Source organism: Callorhinchus milii, unplaced genomic scaffold, assembly GCF_018977255.1.
Source record: "Callorhinchus milii isolate IMCB2004 unplaced genomic scaffold, IMCB_Cmil_1.0 Scaffold4, whole genome shotgun sequence".
Taxonomy (NCBI): Eukaryota; Metazoa; Chordata; class Chondrichthyes; order Chimaeriformes; family Callorhinchidae; genus Callorhinchus; species Callorhinchus milii.
In genome coordinates this window covers 5,752,893-5,776,604 of record NW_024704745.1, presented here as the reverse complement: position 1 = coordinate 5,776,604, position 23,712 = coordinate 5,752,893, and the positions used below count along the sequence as shown (strand labels likewise).

At 51.4% G+C, this 23,712-nt stretch overlaps 1 protein-coding gene across 1 annotated transcript in view; it reads right to left on the bottom strand.

The window, feature by feature from the left end:
- LOC121848854 (roundabout homolog 2-like) overlaps window positions 1–20,141 on the bottom strand; it is a 61,076-nt gene extending 40,935 nt beyond the window's left edge. Inside the window, exon 1 of the mRNA XM_042334017.1 lies at window positions 20,044–20,141. Within this exon, the coding sequence (XP_042189951.1) occupies window positions 20,044–20,095 (52 nt within the window). The 5' untranslated portion in view covers window positions 20,096–20,141. The remainder of the gene's footprint in view (window positions 1–20,043) is intronic.
- Window positions 20,142–23,712: the final 3,571 nt, after the last annotated feature.

Sequence of the window (23,712 nt, the reverse complement as noted above, 5' to 3'; positions counted from 1 at the left end):
CGCTCACCGGGCGTCAGTCTGCGTAGGGAGCTGTGAGAGCTGCAGAGGAACACAGACGGGAGAGGAGAGAGCCGGGGAGGAGGGTTTGGAGGAACGCTGCATTGTCAGGAGTGCCATCCTTCAGATGAGGTGTCAAACCCGACTGCTTGTTCAAGGGAATTCCTCTCTCTTCTCTCCCTCTCCCTCTCTCTCTCTCTCTGTGTCGTGCCCAACCATCCCCCAGATTAATCAGTCACTCATTTTATGATTTGAAATAACTTGCCTTATCACATCGTCGAGACGTTTCAAAGAAGCTTGACGGAATTTACTGGCAAGTGAATTTGACTGCGTGTTTTGTGGGCAAAACGCGGCAGCCAATTGCGCTCAGCAGCGTCCCGCAAACAGTCGTGGATTGAATGACCAATTTTTTTTTATTATCCCTGGAAAGCGATCCGCCAGCCGACTAACAACTGGGTTCCTACTTGCTGCTAGCTAAACAGAGGCGTGTGGAGTAAAGAAACTTGCCTAAGGTTCGCCCAGCCCAGGCATTGCACCCGGGTCCTCTCTCTTGCGAGGCGAGTCCGCTAACCACTACACTACAGGACTCCACACTGCTGTCTGTGCCTGCGCAGGTCGTTGCTGTGTGCAAATTGGCTGCTGTGTTTGTCAGTGCCCAGAATACCCAGTCACTACAGTTAAGAGCATTTTACTGTGATGAGCTCTGAGAGATGTTTGCGAGACGTCACAACAGCAGCAAATTATTTGCACAGCACCTTTCATGTTGGGAGGACGTCCCAAGGTGCTGGACGGTCCGCGATTTGGACCCGAGCTGGGGTTTGGGATCAGGGAGGGTGGAGGGCAGAGAGGGTAGCAGTCGGAGGGTGACCAAAGGCACAGTCGAAAAGGAAGGTCTTGCGGCAGGCCTTGAAACAGGCAATGGAGGGGTCGAGGCAAAGGGACTGTGGGATGGAGTTCCAGAGGACGGGGGCAGAGAGGCTGAAGGCTCAACCGCCGATGGTGAGATAGAGCAGGCGGGGGACATGGAGCAGGCCAAGGCCCACTGAGCGGAAGGAGCGAACAGGTCGGTTTGGGATTGGCAGGTCGCGGAGGTAGGAAGGAGCAAGGCCATGGAGGGCTTTGGAGGCGAGGACGAGAATTTTGAACTCAATCTTCTGGGGGATGGGGAGCCAGTGGAGTCGGGCGGGCAGGCGGGCGACGGTGGGGGCGATCAGCGGTTAAACAAGCAGGTCGTTGCTTTGATTGTTGGTGTGTGAAAGGGAATCCTCCCAGCCTCTTGGAATATGGCTGAATATGTTACAAAGACCTGGGAGAGATTGGGTTAACGGCTGCGAGAGGGCTGCCACATCTCACTGAGCCGAACAAAAGATTTGTCCAATTACACTGTATTTTTCTAAATTACACATATCATTCCCTGGGAAGAGGCAGATTGGTTACTACGTGCAGCTTGATGTGAAATATTATACCCTGCCCAGATACTCTGCACAGCAGACCAGAGCCATCGTCACACATCTCCAGGTGACTGAGCCACTCGCAGAATTTCTCACACGCTCTCGCGCACTCTCTCTCGTGCACACACACGCGCGCGCACTCTCACACACGCACACTCACACACACGCTCAACAACAACAACAACAAAATTACATTTATAAAGCGCCTTTTACGTCGGGAGGACATCCCAAAGCGCTGAACAGTCAGGTGTCGGGGCCCGAGCATGGGGGAGGGGTGGTGTAGGGGGTGAGGGAAGGCAGAGAGGTGGGAGGGAGACCAAAGGCACGGTCGAAGAGAAGCGTCTTGAGACCGGCCTTGACGAAGGCGAGGGAGGAAGCGAGGCAAAGGGACCTTGGGATGGAGTTCCAGAGTGTGGGGGCAGAGAGGCTGAAAGCCCGGCCACCGCTGGTAGGCTGGAGCCTGATGAACGGAGGGGGCGGGCAGGTTGGTAGGGAGTCAGCAGGTCAGAGAGGTAGGAGGGGGCAAGGCCATGGATGGCCTTAAAGGTGAGGACGAGGATCTTGAATTCGATCCTCTGGGGGATGGGGAGCCAATGGAGTCGGGCGAGGGTGGGAGTGATGGGGTGACGGAGCCTGGTGCATGAGAGTACACGAGCTGCAAAGTTTTGGATGATCTGCAGCTTGTGAAGGAAAGAGTTGGGAAGGCCGATGAGGAGGGAGTTCCCGTAATCGAGCCTTGATGTGACGAATGCGTGAGTGAGGGTTTCGGCAGCCTGAGGGGTGAGGCAGTGGCGGAGTTTGGCAATGTTGCGGAGGTGGTGGTAGGCAGTGCTGGTCATGGCGCGGATGTGGGGGAGAAAGCAAAGTTCAAGGTCAAACAAGACACCCAAGTTCCTGACTGGCTTAGTGAGGTTGAGTGTGCAGCCGTGGAGGCTGAAGCTGCCAGCGCCCGAGGTGCGGAGGCACTGGTGCGAGCCAATGAGGAGGGCCTCAGTCTTGCTGACATTCAGTTGGAGAAAGTTGGCCCTCGTCCAGGACTTAATGTCAGACAGGCAGTCGGTCAGGAGTTCAGGGTGGAGACAGAGAGGAAGAGTTGGGTGTCATCCACACACATGTGGAAATTTACCCCATGTCTGCGGATGATGTTACCAAGGGGGAGCATGTAGAGGGTGAAGAAGAGGGGACCAAGGATAGACCCCTGAGGAACACTGCACAAGACGGTGCGGGGTCTGGAGGAGAAGCCGTTTACCGCGACGAAGTGGAGGCGGTGTGAAAGGTAGGACCTGAACCAGTCAAGGACAGAACCTTGAAGGTTGAGGTGGGAGGAGAGGCGGTGGAGGAGGATTGAGTGGTCCACGGTGTCAAAGGCGGCGGAGAGATCGAGGAGGAGGAGGAGGCAGAGGGAGCCCTGGTCACACTTGGTCAGGATGTCGTTTGTGACTTTGACCAGAGCAGTTTCCGTGCTGTGGGAAGCACGGAAACCCACACACGCACACTCTCTCACACGCACACTCTCACACACGCGCACACTCTCACGCACACACGTCATCACTTAATCACGTACTTAATCACCGTAATCACCTACATACTCACATAATCACACACACTCACTCATATTCTCCCCCACACACACTCACATACACACGCACACACTTTCTCGCATACACACTCATTCAAAAACACACATACGCACTCACACGTAAACACACTCTGAAACCTCTCCCTTACTTACACTGAAAAACACACACTTACACATTAATATCCTTACACTCTCTCCACTTACACATCGTCTAGACATCTCCAAGCGCTTCACAAAAGATATACTGTAAAGTGTAGTGACTGTGCATTTTGTGGGTGAACACAGCAGCCAAGTTGCACGCAGCATTGTCCCACAAACAGCCAAAGAGCGAGCGACTAATTTTATTTGGGGGAATTGTGGGCCAGGATGCCGGGAGAGAGAGAAAATTCTCTTCTCTTTACGAATAGAGCCACGGGATTTTTAACGCCCACCTGAACAGGTAGACAGAACCTCGGTTTAATCGGACGTCACCTCCAGCAAAGCAGCACTTCCCCCAGCACCACACAGGAGTGTCAGCTTAGACAACGTGATTCCAAGTCCCGATGTGGGGGCTTGAATCTACAACCTTCTGATTCAGAGGCCAGAGTGTCACCAACTAAGTCAGGCTGACACACAAAGCCACACCACCTCTGCGTTGTTCATTCTGCTGACCCTGTGCTGGGCTAGATTCTCCCTGTGATATAGAGTATATCCGGGCAGACAGAGCTCAGAGTGAAGACTGGGCTGCCTGGCTGAACGTTCACCTCTGGGTCTTGGTTCCAAGCCAAACCTGAGGACAAGTCTCACTGCCAGTTCTTGTCCAGATCTCAGTAACAAGTGCCCACAGTCCCAAACAACCATCACTTAGCATAACCTGAATTGCGTGGACAAACAATGTAGAGGGAGCTTTACTCAGGCTCTAAGTCTGACCTGAGAGTTTGAACCGACAGTGTAGAGGGAGCTTTATGCTTTCTCTAACCCTGACCTGGGAATGGGGATGACCAACGTAGATGGAGCTCTACTGTGTTCTCTAACCCCGACTTGGGAGTGTGGACGGACAGTGTAGATAGAGGGGAGCTTTACTCTGTCTCTTACGCTGACCTGGGAGAGTGGACACTGGTTGTCTCCCATTTTCAGCTCTTCCAGCCCTTTTCTTGTTGAACACTTGTTTTTTTTTTGGGGGGTTGGGGGGCTGCGCGGGGAGGGGGGGATGGGGGGGGGATTTGGTAAAAACCTGGTGCAAGCATAAAAATGATGCAGTTGCTATCAGTCAGGTGGTGAGACGTAATTAATCAGCCAGCGAATTCCGTTCGCTGACAGCGGCACACTTTCAAACTCTAATCACTTCGGCTTAAAATATCTGCATTTGATAAATGCTTCCTGCTTTTGTTTAGACTCAATTATTGGATAAATTACTTGATGGGGCTGAGCCAACGATTTATGTGCATGGCAGGAGCCGTGCAGGAGTGATATCATATTCCGAGACCAAACAAAAGAACTTCACCCCACGCAAGGAAATCTCTGTGTAAATCACACCCAGGTCCTTCTGTTCATTAGATAAGGGCCACCTCAAGGAATCGTGGTATCACAGTGGTTAGCGCACCCACCCTCGCAAGCGAAAGGACCCGGGTTCGATTCCCGGATGGGGTGAAATCTTCGGCAAGTTTCCTTACTCCACACACCTCTGTTTGTCTAGCAGTAAGTAGGAACCTGGTTGTTAGTCAATTGGCGGATCGCTTTCCAGGAATAATAATCCTTTCAAAATAAATTTATAATTTGCTCACTCCAATCCACGATTGTTTGTGGGATGCTGTTGTGCGCAATTGGCTGCAATTGGTTTCGCCCCCAAAATATACGTCAATTTACTTTACAGTATATTCCCCGAAGCGCTTTGAGACATCTTGAAGACGTGATGAGGCGCTATATCAAATGCAAGGATTATATTATTATACGTTGTTGTTATTAACTCCAGTTAAGAGCGTGCAAAGGTCTTGTAAACCAAATCCCTGGACACATATNAAAAACTGAACTCACAATATCTGATGCTGGCAATTACTGGAGAAGCATGTTGGATTAATGAATGTATTTCTGTCTCTGATGAGCGTGTCTGGTTTCGAATGTTATTGTTCTTGCTCAGTTGTTGCTGCACTCAACACAGGGCAAATTTGGCTTCAGGGACGCAGTTCCTCATCTGGGGACTGGCCCCAGGAATCAGGGATGTGTGGTCACCTGAGCCCAAACTAAGAGGCTCATCCGGCAGTTTCAGAAGCCAGGAGATCAGTCACTGGGGCAGGGAACCACTCCTCTCACTCAGCTCCTGTTAACCCTGTAAGCCAAAGCCCTAACGGATTGGGTGGTCCTAGCTGGACAAGCAGCGGGAAAACTTGTGACTGTGCTCTCAATGGCAAGCTATGTGGTTTTAGCTGGTTAGACTCCAGCAGTTACTCCCAACGCACACTCTGGAGTTCCCCAAGCCTTGTCTCTCGCCAACCCACGCCTAATACATTCCAGAATTAGGTAAGCGGGAGAAGTCCCTCCAGAAAGAGAGTGCGCACTCCATCCCAACAATCTATCTCGGGAATTTCAACATGTAGGTGGGATGCATGGAATTCTCAGTTTGGTTTGGATACTCCTAAGCACGGAGATGGGTTTACGCGTGTGTCAGACACCCGGCTGATCCAAAATAAAATAGCTGGCTCAGTCGTTGAATAGTTAATCTCCACCCTCCCCAACCCCCCCCCCCCCCCCCCGGAGCTTTGGTTTGTGTTTGCTGATGTTTGTGGTTATCAGCGGTAATTTGGGGAGTTTAGGATCTCGCAACCAAAGCATTATAATTGCGTGTCCCCTTTTCCTTGATGGTGAGGGGTGGGTGTTTCGCAATGTGTGCTCTCTGGTAATAAATAGACTGTCAGCAGAGAGAGAGGAAAACATCTGCAGACTAGCTTATTCACATTGGTATGCTTTGTACTATTGTTCTGTACCCGTTGCACATCAATCCACAAAGTGTTCAGCTCAGCTGGCAGGGTCTGTGTGACATGTACAAGCACGCCAGCCTGCAGTCACCTGTACTGCTCAACACTGCAGTTTGTGTTTGTCTGAACTGTTTGTGTGTGTGTGTGTGTGTTGATGCCCCCACCCTAGTCTGTGTACGTCTGTGTGTGTGTGAGCTAATGCGCCCCCCCCCACTCTATGTGTGTGTGTGTGTATATATGTGTGGGCATCAATGCTCGCTTTCCAGGAATAATAATCCCTCCAAAATAAATTTAGAATTTGGTCACTCAATCCACGACTGTTTGTGGGACGCTGCTGTGCGCAAAATTGGCTGCCGCGTTTCTTCCCCAAAATACTCAGCCAATCCACTTTACAGCATATCCTGTGAAGAGCTTTGAGACGTCTCAACGACATGATAAGGCACCTAATCAAATGCAGCGATTATTATTATGACTGTTTTATTATTATTATGATGACATCCTGGCCTGTCCCATCCCACCCTGCGTATGAGGAAATGTTTCCCGCTCTCACCGCTAATGTCTCTAAAATCGATATTAATATGAACTCAAATGGAATTTCTTCACTCAACACGTCCGCAGCCTGGGCTGGGCTGGGGCTGGGGCTGGATGGAGCCTGGCGGGCTGACATTTAAAAGAATTTTACTGTCAACAATTCCATTTCCTCGAAGCCTGAGGACAGAACACCGAACCTGCCTGATCTTTCTTTCCTGATCGCTCTGACCTTTCCGAAAGGACATTAAATTGGAGAGTTGATATATTTACAGCTCTAAGCTGCTGCACACACCCCCACTTCACACTTCCTAAACTCATTTATCCCAGCGCCTATCTGGGGAAACGTGCAGACTTTGACAGGCACACGTAACCTCCCTGGTCCCTTCCGTCCCTTCTCTGTCATGAAAGGCGCTATATAATGATAATGTTAATAATAATAATGCTTGCATTTTCGTATAGCGCCTCATCACGTCGTTGAGACGTCTACAAGCGCTTCACAGGATAGACTGCAAAGTCTGCATATTTTGTGGGTGAAACTCGACAGTCAATTGCGCACAGCAGCGTCCCACAAACAGCCGTGGAGTGAGTGACCAATTTTATTTGGGGGAATTGTTGGCCAGGAAACCGGGAGAGAGAAACTCCTTTCTCTTTTCAAATAGCGCCGCGGGATCTTTAATAGGTAGACGGGACCTCGGTTTAACGACCCACTCAAAGAACGGCACCTCCGACAATGAACCACTGCCGCCCCCCACTCCACCCAGCGCTCCATTGGAGTATCAGTTTAGACTATGTGATTCCAAGTCCCGACATGGGGGCTTGAACCCACAACCTTCTGACTCAGAGGTGAGAGCGCTACCCACTGAACTACCAGTCTAACCCCACTCTCCCCTCATTCCCCCCAGTCTATCCCCACTCTCCCCAGTCTAACCCCACTCTCCCCTCATTCCCCCCAATCTAACCCCACTCACCCCCCAGTCTAACCCCAATCTCCCCTCGTGGTCCCTAACCTCCCCTCTAACTCCTCATTGAGTCAGGCTGACATTCAAATGGCGTGAAGGGGCACAGAGCCTGGGGCTGGGGAGGATGTGAGGAGAGTGATAGTAACACTGTAAGTATCAGCTCCAGCATCTGACCCCTGTGTCTGTCGAGTGGCTCATCGGAGCCACTGAAACACAGGCCTCTGTCACAATTGGCCTCTGTCACTCTGAGATGGGAAGGCGGAGGGGGAAATCAGCCATGCTTTTGGGGACGGGTTGACAAGAGCCAAAGCTTGGGGGACTCCTGAGTGTGCGTTGGGGTAACTGCTGGAATCTAACCAGCTAAAACCACATATCCTGCCATTGAGAGCACTGTGTGGTTGTCCTGCGTCTGATCACTGTCCAGCAGCTTCTCCCCCACCCAACCCACCCCCATACACACACACTCGCACTCCTGGGAGGGGTGGGGGGGGGTGAAGTTTGCCGACAGCGACACAGTCTAACACCTCAACGCTCACGGAGAAACAGCACCAGGTTTCAGAGTATCCGAACCAGACAGGTGCCATGTGAGCCACCTACACACATGGGAGATGACATTTCTCTCTCTCTCTCTCTCTCTCTTTTAAGCGACTGGACAATCTGCTCATTTTTTTGCGTGCTATTTTAAACCTGTGGAGTCCTGTAGCTCAGTGGTTAGAACACTCGCCTCACAAGCGAGAGACGTGGGTTCGATTCCCGGCAGGGCGAAACCTTGGGCAAGGTTCCTTACTCCACACGCCTGATAATAATCTCTCAAGAAAAAAAACAATAATAATTTGGTCACTTAATCCACGACTGTTTGTGGGACACTGTTGTGCGCAAGTGGCTGCCGCGTTTCACCCACAAATATACAGTCAATTCACTTTACAGTATATTCTGTGAAGCGCTTTGAGACATCTCGAAGATGTGAAAAGCGCTACATCAAATGCAAGGATTATTGTTATTATTATTAAGCCAATCTCACAAATTCTACCTCGATCTGAAAACAGGGGAAAACCCACTCCCGATTTCCGGAGGATTAGGGAGCAGAAGCGGGAGGTACACGTGTTCCTCACACAGTCACTACACCGGGCACTGACGAGCTGAGATACCAGGATTATTATTATTAATAGTTATTATTACGTTATTTATATTCTTATTCCTATGATTATTTCCGACACAGCCCCAACTCTGCTTTAAATTCACTGGCTGTTCACGATCGTCTGTTTTCAGACCACTGGTCCCGCTGGTTTTATTTTACACACGCACACACATACAGCACACTCACATGCTCACACACACACACACACACACGCTCAGTCACACACGCTCACAGTCACACACGCTCACAGTCACTCAATCACAGTCGCACAATCAGTCACACAGATCCCCCACAAACATACCGCACACTCACAAGCTCACACTCACACAAACCCACTCACACACACAGAACAACACATTACCTTTGTATAGCGTCTTTCAGGTTGAGCGGAAGTCCTCAGGCGCTGTGGCACTCACCCACACTCACTCACAGTCATGCACTCACTCACAGTCGCATACTCAGTTACACACTCACAGTCACACACTCAAATTCACAGTCATGCACACTCACAGTATTACACTCACGCAAAAGCGCTTCACAGATTACACTGTAAAGTGTTGGGACTGTAAATTTGTGGGCGAAACACAGCAGTGTCCCAGAAACAGTCTTGGATTGCGGGACCAATTTTTGGGGGGGAAGGAGGGATTGTTACCTAAGGTTTCCCCCCACCCGGGAATCGAACCCGGGTCCTCTCGCTTGCGAGGTGAGCGAGCGAACCACTACCCCACAGATCTCGTTGTGATTATTCATTGTGAAGTGTTACTGAGCTCTAACTCCCCACCGCCCTCTGTGTACCCCCAGCATCTCCTACCCCCACTTTAATTCCTCCTTGCGATTACCTTAAGTTTGTGCCTCTCGTGATTGACCGGCCGACATTTGAAATAATCGATCCCTGCCCACCTCGTCGTAACCCTTTGTGATCTCACAGCCCTCGATCGGGGCTTAAACCCTTAACCCTCTCAGCTCCAGTGAAAACCATCCCGTGCCTCTCTTCAGGTAGGAATCCTGACTCAGGTAATAATCTTTCCATGGGATAGCGCGCCTTATCACGTCGTTAAGACATCTCAAAGCGCCTCACAGGATATACTGTAAAGCGAATTGACTGCGTATTTTGCGAGCGAAACGGGGCAGCCAGTTGCGCACAGCAGCGTCCCCGCGAACAGTCGTGGATTGAGTGACCAGATTAGTATTTTTTGGAGGCAGCGGATTTCACAGCAACAATAATCAGTTGTGCGTAGGGAGGAGAGGGTGGGTGAAATCAGATGAGGCAATTCACAAGCGTGAAGCTGGATGGCAAGAGTTACACAGAGGGGCTGATCGGAGTTAGTGATAAGCTGCACACAGGTGATCAGTGGTGAGCTTGAACGAGGATGAGATATTCATTCCCTTACGTTCCCTACAAACAGCATCTTTAACATCGCCCTTAACCATTGGATCAGGAATTCAGCACCTCAGTTTGGAGTCCCGTAGCATAGTGGTTAGAGCACTCGCCTCGCAACCAAGAGGATCCAGGTTCGACTCCCGGGCAGGGAAAACGTTAGGCAAGTTTCTATCTCCACGCACCTGTGTTTACCGAGCAGTAAATAGGAACCCGGTTGTTAAGTCGAATGGCGGTTCACTTTCCGGGGGGAAAAATCCTCCAAAAAAAATGTGGTCACTCAATCCATGACTGTGGGACACTGCTGTGTGCAATTGGCTGCCGAGTTTCACTCACAAAATACACAGTTAATCCACTTTACAGTATATTCTGTGAAGCGCTTTGAGATTTCTCAACAACAACAACTTGGACTTATATAGCGCCCTCCACGCCGGACGGCATCTCAGAGCACTTTACAGTAACGGATTCTGGCGCCGAGCCGGGGGGAGGGGGAGGAAGGTGACCAAAGGAGCGGTCGAAGAGAAAGGTCTTCAGCAGAGACCTGAAAATAGGAAGAGGGGGAGCGAGGCGAAGGGAGTGAGGAAGGGAGTTCCAGAGCCTCGGGGCATAGGGGCTGAAGGCACGGCCGCCGAGAGTGGAGCGGAGGATTCGGGGGACGAGGAGGAGGCCAGACCCAGAGGAACGAAGGCAACGGGTACTGTTTTGAGGAGGGAGGAGGTCAGAGAGGAGGGGGGGCACAGAGGAGTGGAGGGATTTGAATACAAGGGTGAGGATCTTGAAGTCGATCCTCTCTGGGATAGGCAGCCAGTGCAGTCTGGCAAGGACTGGGGTGATCGGGGAACGGAGTTTGGTGCGGGTGAGAATGCGGGCGGCAGAGTTCTGAATGAGTTGGATTTTATGGATGGTAGTGGATGGGAGGCCGGCGAGGAGGGCGTTAGAATAGTCCAGCTGAGAGGTGACAAAGGCATGGACCAGAGTTTCAGCGGCTTTCGGAGAGAGGTATTGGCGGAGGCGGGCGATGCGTCGGAAGTGGAAGAAGGCGGTGCTGGTGCTCAACGACTCGATAAACCGCTATATCAAAATGCAAGGATTATTATAACATCGGGTCCAAAGGACGGCATCTCTGACAATGCAACGATCTCCTCAACCCTGCACAAGAGTGTCAGCCAAGACTGTGAGCTCAAAGTCAACGACATGGGGGGGTTGAACGCAGAACCAGAGGTGAGCGTGCGAGCGAGTCACCCCAAACAACGAGTAAAACGGGGAGACTCAAGAGAAACAATAATGAGCATGATGTTTCCTTACCCCCACCACCCAGTGTATTGACAACAACAACATCATGTTACATTTGTAAAGCACCTTTCATGTCGGGGTGACTTACCACACATAGCACACTTTATCTGGGGAAAAACAAGACCCCACTTATGTTATGGAACGGATGAGCGATGCAGCACTCATTACGCACATGGAGTCTAATTAGAGATTTATTCATCCTGAATATTCTTAATCGGCNAAAAAAAATTCAACCTAAATATAGAATGTCTGAATATTCAATCAGACTCGCACAGAAAACAAGGTTCTCGAGCAGTGCGGAGTGAGATCAAAAGAGAGAAAGAGACAGAGAAAGAAACCGAGAGAGAGAGAAAGAAGTCGAGCGACACAGAGAGAAGGGCAGAGAGAGAGAGAGACAGAGACACATGGAGAGAAATGGAAAGACAGAGAGACACAGAAAGTGAGAGAAACAGAGAGAAAGGTAAGAGGGAGATACAGAGGGAGAGGGAGAGAACAAAATGAACAGGGAGAGAGAGAGAGAGAGAAAGAGACAAAAAGACAAACAGAGAGAAAGAGGGAGAAATGGAGAGGCGAGAGAAATTGAATAAGATGGAGAGAAAGACAGAGAGAGAGAGAAACAGAAAGAAAAGTAGAGAGGGAGCCAGAAACGAAGAGAGAGAGAGACACACACACACACACATACAGATAAAAAGAGAGGAAGAGACAGACGCATAGACAGACAGACAAACAGAGCCTGTGCTCTATCTCCTTCACCCCCCCCACCACCCCCCCGGCAGCTCAGTTATGTTCCCTGAGGTGACTGCCCGGGAGGTGATGTGAAGACAGAATACATGATGTCTTTCTGGTGTCGTTCCAGGAAATTGTTTAATTTCATTTGTTTGGAACATCCACAAACAGGCAGTACAGTAATTACACTGTGTAACGCTCGGCTGTGTGAAGCCGGCACTGTCACTGTCTCACTGTCACCCAGCTCTTTAATTGTACTCGCTTTGACTTGCAATCCTCTCGCAAAGCACGTTCTCCCACCCCACCCCCTCCCCCCTTCCCCCCCCCCCCCCCCCCGGCATTCAGAAATCCACGAGCAATGGCAGTCAGTGAGCTGAGAGCGTGGAGAGTGAGGCTGTGCCCTTGGGTGAACGAAGCACACACTTCGTGACAGCTCCAAAAACACTCCCGACGTCAATCATACTCCTTGCACTTGACGTGACGTAGCGCCTCATCACGCGGCTGAGACGTCTGAAAGCGCTCGGCAGAATATGCTGGCAAAGCGGAGTGACTGTATGTTTTGCGGGCGAAGGGCTGGGAGTCAAGCGGGCTGCCTTTCTCGCTGCAGCTTCGCGCAGGCTTATCTGAGGGGCGCTCGCGGACACAAAAGCTCTCCTCTTGCCGCTCGTGTTTACACCTGAACTGTGGCTGTGTTTGCTGCCCGCACTGAATGGCACCAACCCCTTGTCCCCCACCCCCCCCCCCACCCCCCGCACCCCACTTCCCCCTAGTTATCAGCAGCTCTGGGCACAGTCAACCACCAGCACTGTGATACCATCACTTCCTGCTCTGATAGCCAGGCACAGATCGTATGATACACTGCTTCCTCTCACCTGCTTCGTACACAGCGAGACCCGCACAACAGCAACAACAACAACTTGCACTTAACACAGCGCCTTTCAGGCCAGGCGGACGTCCCAAGGCGCTGGACGGTCAGGGATTCGGACCCGAACTGAGGTTGGGATCAGGAGGGGCGGAGGGCAAGGAGGATGAGGGATGGGTGTGGGGGGGGGAGGCGCGGGGAGGCGGAGGGGGGTGACCGAAGGCTCGGTCGAAGAGGAGGGTCTTGAGATGGATCTTGAAGGAGGCAAGGGAGGGGAAGGGGCCGGGTGGGGGTAGGCTAGTGCCTGCTGAGCGGAGAGAGCTGAATGGAGTTTGCAGGTCACAGAGGTAGGGAGGAGCGAGGCTGTGGAAGGGCTTTGAAAGCGAGGACGAGGTTTTTGAACTCTATCCTACAGGGGATAATGGGGGGGCCAGTGGAGATGGGGGGGTGGGGGTGATGGGGGTCACGGAGTCTGGTGGGGGAGAGGACATGAGTTGCAGAGTTCTGGATAATCTGCAGTTTGTGGGGTGGGGGTGGGGTGTAAAAGAGGTGGGAGGTTCGGTGAGTAGGGAGTTATCATATCAAGCCTAGATGTTCCAAAAGCACGGACGAGCGGTGAGCATTAACACACACACACACACAAGGTGGGGGTGGGGTGGGATACATTAGCTCACACACACACACACACACACAGAGTGGAGGTATGGGTGGGGGGCATTAATAATAATAATCCTTGCATTTGATATAGCGCTTTTCACGTCGGGAGGACGTCCCAAAGCGCTTCACAGAACACACTGTAAAGTGAATTGACTGTATATTTGTGGGCGAACGCGGCAGCCAATTGCGCACAGCAATGTCCCACAAACAGTCGTAGATTGAAAATGACCAATTTATTATTGTTTTTGGTTTTGGAGGGATTATTATTAGGCTCTGTGTGGAGTAAGGAAACTTGCCCAAGGTTTCGCCCTGACCTGCCTGGGATTGAACTCAGGTCTCTCGCTTGAAAAGCGAGTGCTCTAACCACTGAGCTACAGGACTCCACACTTAGCTCACACACACACACACACACACACAGAGTGGGGGGATGGGTGGGGGGCATTAGCTTACGCTCACACACACACAAACACGGGGGCAATAACACAAACACAAAACATACACAGACTGGGGTGGGGGCATTAACACACACACACACACTGGGGGCCAGTAACACATATACACACAAACAGACACACACACACAGACAGACACGCAAGCGGGCAGTCAGACAGGCAGGCAAACAGACAGACAGGCAGGCACGCACGCAGACAGGCACGCACGCAGGCAGATAAGGACGTAGGCAGGCAGGCACGCACACAGGCTGACAGACAGAGAGACAGGCAGGTAGGCACACATACAGAGAGGCAGGCACACAGGCAGGCACGCAGACAGGCAGACAGGCAGGTAGGCACGCAGACAGGCAGACAGGCAAGCACGCAGGCAGATAAGGACGTAGGCAGGCAGGCACGCACGCAGACAGGCACGCACGCAGGCAGGCACGCACGCAGGCAGATAAGGACGTAGGCAGGCACACAGACAGGCAGGCAGGCATACAGGCATACAGACAGACACACACACGGACAGGCAGATAGGCAGGCAGGTAGGCAAGCAGACAGAAAGGCAGACAGACAGGCAGGGACGCAGGCAGGCAGACAGGGATGCAGGCAGGTAGACAGGCAGAAAGGCACGCAGGCAGGAACACAGGCAGGCACACAGGCAGGCACACGCACAGGCTCTCACACACACACAGGCATGCACACACAGGCACATACACGCACGCTCACACACAGGCCCGCACATACACACACAGGCACACACATCCACACACACACACAGATATGCACACACATACACACACAGGCACACACATAAACGCGCGCACACAGAAATATGCACACACACAGACCCGCGCGCACCCACACACATGCGCGCACACACACATACATACACACACACACAAACAGTTCAGACAAACACAAACTGCAGTGTTGAGCAGTACAGGTGACTGCAGGCTGGCGTGCTTGTACATGTCACACAGACCCTGCCAGCTGAGCTGAACATTTTGTGGATTGATGTGCAACGGGTACAGAACAATAGTACAAAGCATACCAATGTGAATAAGCTAGTCTGCAGATGTTTTTCTCTCTCTGCTGACAGTCTATTTATTACCAGAGAGCACACATTGCGAAACACCCACTCCTCACCATCAAGGAAAAGGGGACACGCAATTATAATGCTTTGGTTGCGAGATCCTAAACTCCCCAAATTACCGCTGATAACCACAAACATCAGCAAACACAAACCAAAGCTCCGGGGGGGGGGGGGGGGGGGGGGGGGGGGGGGGGGGGGGTTTGGGGAGGGTGGAGATTAACTATTCAACGACTGAGCCAGCTATTTTATTTTGGATCAGCCGGGTGTCTGACACACGCGTAAACCCATCACCGTGCTTAGGAGTATCCAAACCAAACTGAGAATTCCATGCATCCCACCTACATGTTGAAATTCCCAAGATAGATTGTTGGGATGGAGTGCGCACTCTCTCCCTGGAGGGACTTCTCCCGCTTACCTAATTCTGGAAAGTATTAGGTGCAGGGTTGGTGGAAGCCAAGGCTGGGGGACCCCAGATTGAGAGTTGGGAGTAACTGCTGGAGTCTAACCAGCTAAAACCACATAGCTTGCCATTGATACTGCTGTCAGGCAAGCTTTCCCGCTGTTTGTCCGGCTGGGACCACCCAACCCATCAGGGCTTTGGCTTGCAGGGTTAACAGGAGCTGAGTGGGCGGATTCCCTGCCCCCAGTGACTGGTCTGCCCTTCCAAGTCCTGCCAATAAGCCAGGCTGGTCTGTGCTGTCATCAGCAGTGCCCTGAAATACTGCGGACCTGCCTAGCTCAGGAACCGGTCTACCAAGATTACTACAGAGGGTTGGCTCGATTCCGACATTCCTCTGCGAAATATGTCACCTTTGAGCCAGTTCAGCTCCAAGAAGATCCCACTTACCTACCCAACCCAAGGGGGATAGTCTCAAAACCCCCGGCCTTGCAAGCAAGGGGACGTTGGCTGTGTTGTCATCAGTAGGGTTGATAGGAACTGATGGGAGGATTCCCTTCCCGCCATACCCACCCCGGCCTCACTGTCTAAGCACTGTCTGGTAAGCTTTTCCGCTGCTTGTCCAGCTCGGACCGCCTTCCCCGATAGGGCTTTGGCTTGCAGGGTTAACAGGAGCTGAGTGGGAGGAGTGGTTCCCTGCCCCAGTGACTGATCTCCTGGCTTCTGAAACTGACGGATGAGCCTCTCATTTCGGGCTCAGGTGACCACATGTCCCTGATTCCCGGAGCCGGTCCCCGGATGAGGAATTATGCCCTGAGGCCAAATTTGCCCTGTGTTGAGTTCAGCAACAAACTGAGCAAGAACAGCAAGATTCTAAACCAGACACACTCATCAGAGACGGAAAAACAGTCATTAATCCAACATGCTTCTCCAGTAACTGCCAGCATCAGCTATTGTGAAGAGTTCAGTTTTTTATATATGTGTCCAGGGATTTAGCTTACAAGAACGCTCTTAACTGGAGTTAATAACAACAATTTATAATTTGATATAGCGCCTTATAATGTCTTCAAAACATCTCAAAGCGTTTCAGAGAATATACTGTAAAGTAAATTGACTGTATATTTTGTGGGTGAAACACGGCAGCCAATTGCGCACAGCGGTGTCCCACAAACAGTCGTGGACTGAGCGCCCAAATTGTTAATTTATTGTTTTTGAAAGGATTATTGTCCCCGGAAAAGCGATCCGCCAATCGACTAACAACTTACTGCTTGTGGAGTAAGGAAACTTGCCCAGCATTTCGCCCTGCCGGGAATTGAACCCAGGTCCTCTCGCTTGCAACCAGTAAGCTACAGGACTCCACTTGCATTTATTCACACAGGATAACGTCCCAGAGCACTTGACAGTGCTGGAGGCTGATGCCGAGCCAGGGGAGAGGGAGGAGAGAGGTGACCATTAACGCGATTGAAAAGGGAAGGTCTTTAGGTGCGATTTGAAAGTGGACACAGAGGGGGCAAGGCAGAATGGATTGAGGTAGAGAGTTCCAGAGTTTCGGAGCGTAGTGGCCGGAGGCATGGACACCGATGGGGGAGTGGAGGGGACGAGGAACAAACAGGAAACTGGAGCCAGTCGAGCAGAGACAGCGGGTGGTGGAGGGGGGGGTAAGCCGATTGGATTGGTAGTGACGTGCGAGAGCATGAAGGGATTTGAAAACAAGTGAAAGGATCTTGAAATCGATCCGTTCGGTGATTGGGAGCCAGCGGACCCTGCGATGAGGGTACGGAGTTTGGTGCGGGTGAGTACCCGGGCGGCAGAATTCTGAATTAATTGTATTTTATTTGCGGTGGAGCTGGGCAAACCGACGAGGAAGGCGTGGGAATAGTCCAGCCAGAAAGTGACGAAGGCGTGGACGAGGGTTTCGGCTGCATTGATTGGTGAGGGCTGGACAGAGGCAGGCAATGTGACGGAGGTGGGGGGGGGGAATGGAAATAAGACAATCCACTGTGGGATGGTGGAGACGAGGAATACTTTCTGGTGTTATTGCCAGTCTGGTGACTGCAGTGTTGTGTGTAACTCACGCCTGTGGGAATTTAATGCCGAATTTCATTATGGCTCATCTCTAATCTCAGGATGGAATTGGGAGTTGCATATCAGGCTAGCGCCTCAGGCCTCCAATAATTCATCCAGCACACAATAGCCGGCTGTTCAAGCCTCTCCATATTTACAGCAACCAGTCACAAGTGGTTATCTGCTTACGTAAAAATAATTATTGTATTTGATACCGCGCCTTATCGCATCCCAAAGCGTGATACAACAACAACAACAAGATTCCATTTATAAAGCGCCTTTCACGTCAGGAGGACGTCCCAAGGCGCTGATACTGGATATACCGTGAAATGCAGTGACTGTGTGTTTTTTGGACGAAGCGTGGCAGTGCCCGCAAACAGCCGTGGAGTGAGTGACCCAATTTATTTTGGGGGGATTGTCAGCCGGGACACCAGGAGAGAGAAACTCCCGTCCCTTTTCCAATAGCGCCGCGGGATCTTTAACGTCCACCTGAACAGGCAGACGGGACCTCGGTCACATCCGAAAGATGACCACACAACACAACACTGACCACACAACACCCCCCCACCCCACCCAATACTGGATTGGAGTGTCAGCTCAGACCATGTGATTCCAAATCCCGACATTGAGGTTTGAATCCATAACCTTCTGACTCAAAGAGTGTGCCAAGGCGACAGCCAAGCTAATCCCATATGGTAATGGTGCTCCCGAAATCCAGGGATCATAGCACCTATTTACAGGATTCCCTGGAAAGCGAAGTGACTGTGTTTTGTGCAGGCAAACGCGGAAGCCAACTTTGTACGCACGACGTTCCATAAACAGTGTTCGCCCACAAAACATCATGTCCCGTGCAGTGAATGACCAATTTTATGTGTGTATGTTTTGTGTACATGAACGTGTGTATATGTTTGAGTGTGAATGTGTGTATATATTGTGTATATATTGTGTATATATACACACAGACACACAGACACACACACGTGTGTATTATATATATGCTTGTATGTATGTGTGTGTACTGTTGATCAGGGACTGCATTTCCTTTCTAATCCTTGGACACTTTATTTCTCGCTGATCAGCATAATTTCTGATTCGGGATTTGACAGCAGCAAAGAGTACATGCATCTCACTCAGAATCTGTATCCCAGCACAACCCAGCACAGCCAGAACACCACCAACAAAATGACATTTGTATAGCGCCTTTCACGTCGGGAGGACGTCCCAAGGCGCTGAACAATCAGCGCGTATCTCAGAAGGAATCTATCCCAGCACAGGCAGGGCTGTACGCAAGATCTCGCTCAGAGTTGATGTCCCAGCACAGCACAGCACACGCGGGACTGTACACCATATCTCGTTCACAGTATCCATTTCCCAGCACAGCCCAGGACAAACAGGGCTGTTCATATCTCCCTCAGGGTCTGTTCCCAGCACAGCCCAGTACACACAAACCACAGCACCTCCTTAACGGAGCTCGAAATCAAAGCTCCTTTAAACACAATTCTCCCGCGAACGCCGCTAACAGCGAGTGGGTTACTCGGAGACCCCCACGCCCACCCTCTCTGTAACCACATCTAGTGTTTGAGCTGAGTTGAGAGCTTTCTTTTTGTTGTGTGTTAAATCCCGAATCTCTGGTGATCTAAAGGCTGGAATTCACAGTCTGTCTCTCTCTTTCTCTTTCTCTCTCTCTCTCTCCCCTCCCCAGCTCTCACTCACCTCGTCACCAGCATCACGCATGTCCAGAGCTCAATCACAGCATTAAAAACTCACATCCTAACCTCTCCCTGCTGCCCCCCCACCACCCCCCGACCGACACACATCAGTGCTTTAATTCCACCCTCTCACCTCCACGTTTATAATAATCCTCGCCTTTGTTACAACGCCTTTTCACCTCGTTGAGATGCCTCAAAGCGCTTCACGGAATATATTGTAACGGGGATCGACAAGTGTATTTTCTGGGCGAAACACGGCAGCCAATTGCGCAAGTCAAACTGCCACGGATTGAGTGACAACATTTTTTTTTGGGGGGGGGAGCTGGACACTACGTGCACAGCTCCCAAGGCTTTCTCTCACACTACAGAGAGGCAGGGAAACTGAACCCCATCCCAAAAAAGAACACATACACCCTCCTCCTCCCCCCCCCCCCCTCTCAGCACCCTCCCTACAATATTTTGCAGATAGTCGACTGGCGGACCGCTTTCCGGGGGGGGGGGGGGCGATAATCCCTCCAAAAATAATGAACCCACGACTGTTTGCGGGACGCTGCTGTGCGCAATTGGCTGCCGCCTTTCACCCACAAAATACACAGTCACCCCGCTTTACATTATATCCTGTGAAGCTCTTCGAGACGTCTCGGCGACGTGTTAAGGCGCTGCATCAAACCGCAAGGGTTATTAATACAGATTGTTATACATAGTCCATCTCGACATGCGGTCTCCGCCGACCACCGACTCGCGCGCTCTTTTCCCCGGCGAAACGCGTCCACGCTCCCTCCCCGCCTTCCGAGCGCATCTCGTTTGCTTTCAAGACTTACCGTCAACTTGGGACAGAATTCCCCAGAGCAGGAGCGCAGTCTGTAACTCCATCCTCTCATTCCCCCGGCATAGGGAGCACTCAGTTTTTCCCCCCCACCCCGCTTTCTCTCCTCTCTTCTAGCTAATGGGAGTGGAGTGGGGTGGGGGGTGGGGGGGGGGGGGTGTTGGGTTGTTGGTGGTGGGGGTGGGGGGGAAGGGTGGGGGGGTGGTGATGGGTGGGAGATGATTGCAAGATTGCAGTAGAGAGCAAAATTCCAAAGCAAGAGAGGGAGGGAGAGAGAGAAAAAAAGGCAATTTTTTTCCAAAGCCCCCCCCCCACCAAAATAAAAAGATATGCAGGAGTGGGAAAAGGATGGAGAGAGAGAGAGAGAGAGAGAATAAATCTGGGATCTTGGTTCCTCCAATGCCTTGTAGCTTTCCAGAGGGGGAAGACAGTCGAAATGATTGTATCTCAGAGCAGAGCAGAGACTTGTAGAGAGGAGAAGAGAGAGGATATAGAGCAGATCAACAACTCAACAGCTTGGCTCAACTTTGGTCCTGTACATTTCTTCCACGTCCTTCTCTTCTCTTCTCTCCTCCTTCCTTTCCTTTCCTTTCCTTTCCTTTCTTTCCTTCCTTCTCTCCTTCTCCCTCTCTTTCTCTCTCTCTCTCTCCTCCCAAAGAAAAAAAAACCAGGACCACTTGCACTCCTTTCTTTGCCCCTTTTTCCTTCCCTCCTCTTTTCCTTCCGATGAGTCTGACCTTCCAGTTTCTTCCAAGCTCTTTCTCCCCCCCCCCCACCCCCCACCCCACCCCCCAAAAAAAAAGCTGAGACAAGAGGCTGAGAGAGTAAGAGAGTAGTTTTTTTTTCCTCCCCTTTCTTAAGACACACACACACACACACACACAGTGGCTGACTTTTAAAAGATGATGTCCAGGTTCCTTCTCCTGGTATCTTCCAGCATCTTTGCTTTCTCCCCCCTCCCCACCAAACAAATATAGACCCAGAGGCTTGTTGTGTGGTTCAGTGTGTGTCTGTGTGTCTGTGTATGTGTGTGTGTGTGTCTGTCTCTGTGTGTGTCTGTCTGTCTCTGTGTGTGTCTCTCTGTGTGTGTCTGTCTCTGTGTGTGTCTCTGTGTGTGTCTGTCTCTGTGTGTGTCTGTCTCTGTGTGTGTGTGTCTGTCTGTGTGTGTCTGTCTCTCTCTGTGTGTGTCTGTGTGTGTGTGTCTGTGTGTGTGTGTCTCTCTGTGTGTGTCTGTCTGTCTCTCTCTGTGTGTGTCTGTCCCTGTGTGTGTGTGTCTGTCTCTGTGTGTGTGTGTCTCTCTGTGTGTGTCTGTTTGTGTGTGTGTCTGTCTGTGTGTGTCTCTCTGTGTGTGTCTGTCTGTCTCTCTCTGTGTGTGTCTGTCTCTCTCTGTGTGTGTCTGTCTCTGTGTGTCTGTCTGTGTCTGTCTGTGTGTGTGTGTCTCTGTGTGTGTGTGTCTCTCTGTGTGTGTGTCTCTCTGTGTGTGTCTGTCTGTCTCTCTCTGTGTGTGTCTGTCTCTGTGTGTCTGTCTGTGTCTGTCTGTGTGTGTGTCTGTCTCTCTGTGTGTGTGTCTGTCTCTGTGTGTGTGTGTGTCTGTGTGTGTGTGTCTCTCTGTGTGTGTCTGTCTCTGTGTGTCTGTCTGTGTCTGTCTGTGTCTGTCTCTGTGTGTGTGTGTCTGTCTCTCTCTGTGTGTGTCTGTCTCTGTGTGTGTGTCTGTCTCTGTGTGTGTGTGTCTGTCTCTCTGTGTGTGTGTGTCTCTGTGTGTGTGTGTGTCTCTGTGTGTGTGTGTGTCTGTCTCTGTGTGTGTCTGTGTCTCTGATCAGCTCTCAACACGCAACGAGCAGTGACCCGGGAGCCCAGGAGAGGAGGGACGGGAGGGGACGGGGATCGACCCACATCTATCTATCGCTATATCTATCTATTCGTGTGTGTGCGTCTCTCCCTCTCTCTCCCTCTCTCTCTCTGTGTGATCAGGAGAACAGCTGAAACTGCAAGTGACGCACGTTAAAACCACACAGACAGACAGACAGACAGACACCCAGACAGACAGACACACAGACATAAGTTGGAGGAAAAAAAGGGGGTGGAGAGAAAAGAAAGAAAGAGAGAAAGAAAGAGGGGAGAGAGAGAGAGAGAGAGGCTAAGGAGGGAGGGAGGGAGGGAGGGATGGATGGATGGTTTTTTTTGGACTAAACCATTTCCTTCAAATCCCCTTTCCCCTCCCTCCCCCCTCCCTCCCCCCATCCCCCCTCCCTCCCCCATCCCCCCTCCCTCCCCCATTCCCCCCTCCCTCCCCCATCCCCCCTCCCCCCCCATCCCCCCTCCCTCCCCCCATCCCCCCTCCCTCCCCCCATCCCCCCTCCCTCCCCCCATCCCCCCTCCCTCCCCCCATCCCCCTCTCCCTCCCCCTTCCCCCCCCTATCCCCCAAAAAGGCACTCAGCAAAGCAGTGACTTGTGAATGCTGAGTTGCAGCTCAGAAAGGGCTGTGTTTTTTTTTAAATGTATAACCTGACTTAAGCAGCTCCCAACCTGGATCTGAGCCCCCCCCCCCCCACCCCCTCTTCTCTCCCCTCCCTCCCTCCCTCCTTTCCCCCTTCTCCCCCCCCCCTCCCTCCTTTCCCCCTTCTCTCCCCACCTACCCCCCACTCTTTCCCCCTCTCTCTCCCCCTTCCTCTCCCCCTTTCTCTCCCCCCCCCTTCTCTCCCCACCTCCCCTCTTTCTCTCTCCCCCCCTCTCTCCCTTTCTGTCCCCCCTCCCTCTCTCTCTCTTCTCCCCTCTCTCCCCCCCCTTCCTCTCCTCCCCTTTTTCTCCCTTCTCTCTCCCCCTTTTCTCCCCCCACCCTCTCACTTCTCCCCCCCACCCTCTCTCTTCTCTCCCCCCACCCTCTCTTCTCCCCCCACCTCTCTCCACCCCCCCCCCTCTCTTTCTCTCTCACCCTCCCTCTATTTCTCTATCCCCCTTTCCCTCTCTTATCCCCTTCTCACTGATCCCCACAGTTAACCAGACAGAGTGTAATTCTGATCACATTCCCAGTCTCTGGGCTCTGAATGTAAATGAATTTGTGCAGTTTGAAGACTTGGAGGTGTAACAAACAAACAAATAATAATAATTATTATTATTATAAATAAATACATGCTGCATACATACATATATACACACACAGACATACGTACTGCATACATACTGCATATATACACATATATACACACGCACACACACACATACATACTGCATACATATATACACACACAAACATACACACACACACACACACACAAACATACATATCCACACACAACAGGTAATCACATGCCGGTTAACCCCAGGACATGTCAAGCCAGGATTTATAAAGGCAATCAGCCTTTTATTCACCCCTATACAATATAAAGCATCTTGCGCGCGCTCTCTCTCTCTCTGTACACTGATATTTGCTGAGGAAATGTGATTTAACTCCTGAAATGCTGGTTAGGGCGCATTAAAAGCAAGCACCCTCTTCGCTTGTCAGGGTGCAATTCCCCAAATATCTCTCTCCTCTCCCCCACCCCCTCGCTCTCTGTCTCTCCCCTTCTCTTTCCTTCTTCTCGCCCTCTCCCTGCCTCACTCTTCCCCCTCCTTCCTCTCTCTCTTCACTCTCCCCCTCTTCCCGTCTTTCACTTTTCTTTCTCC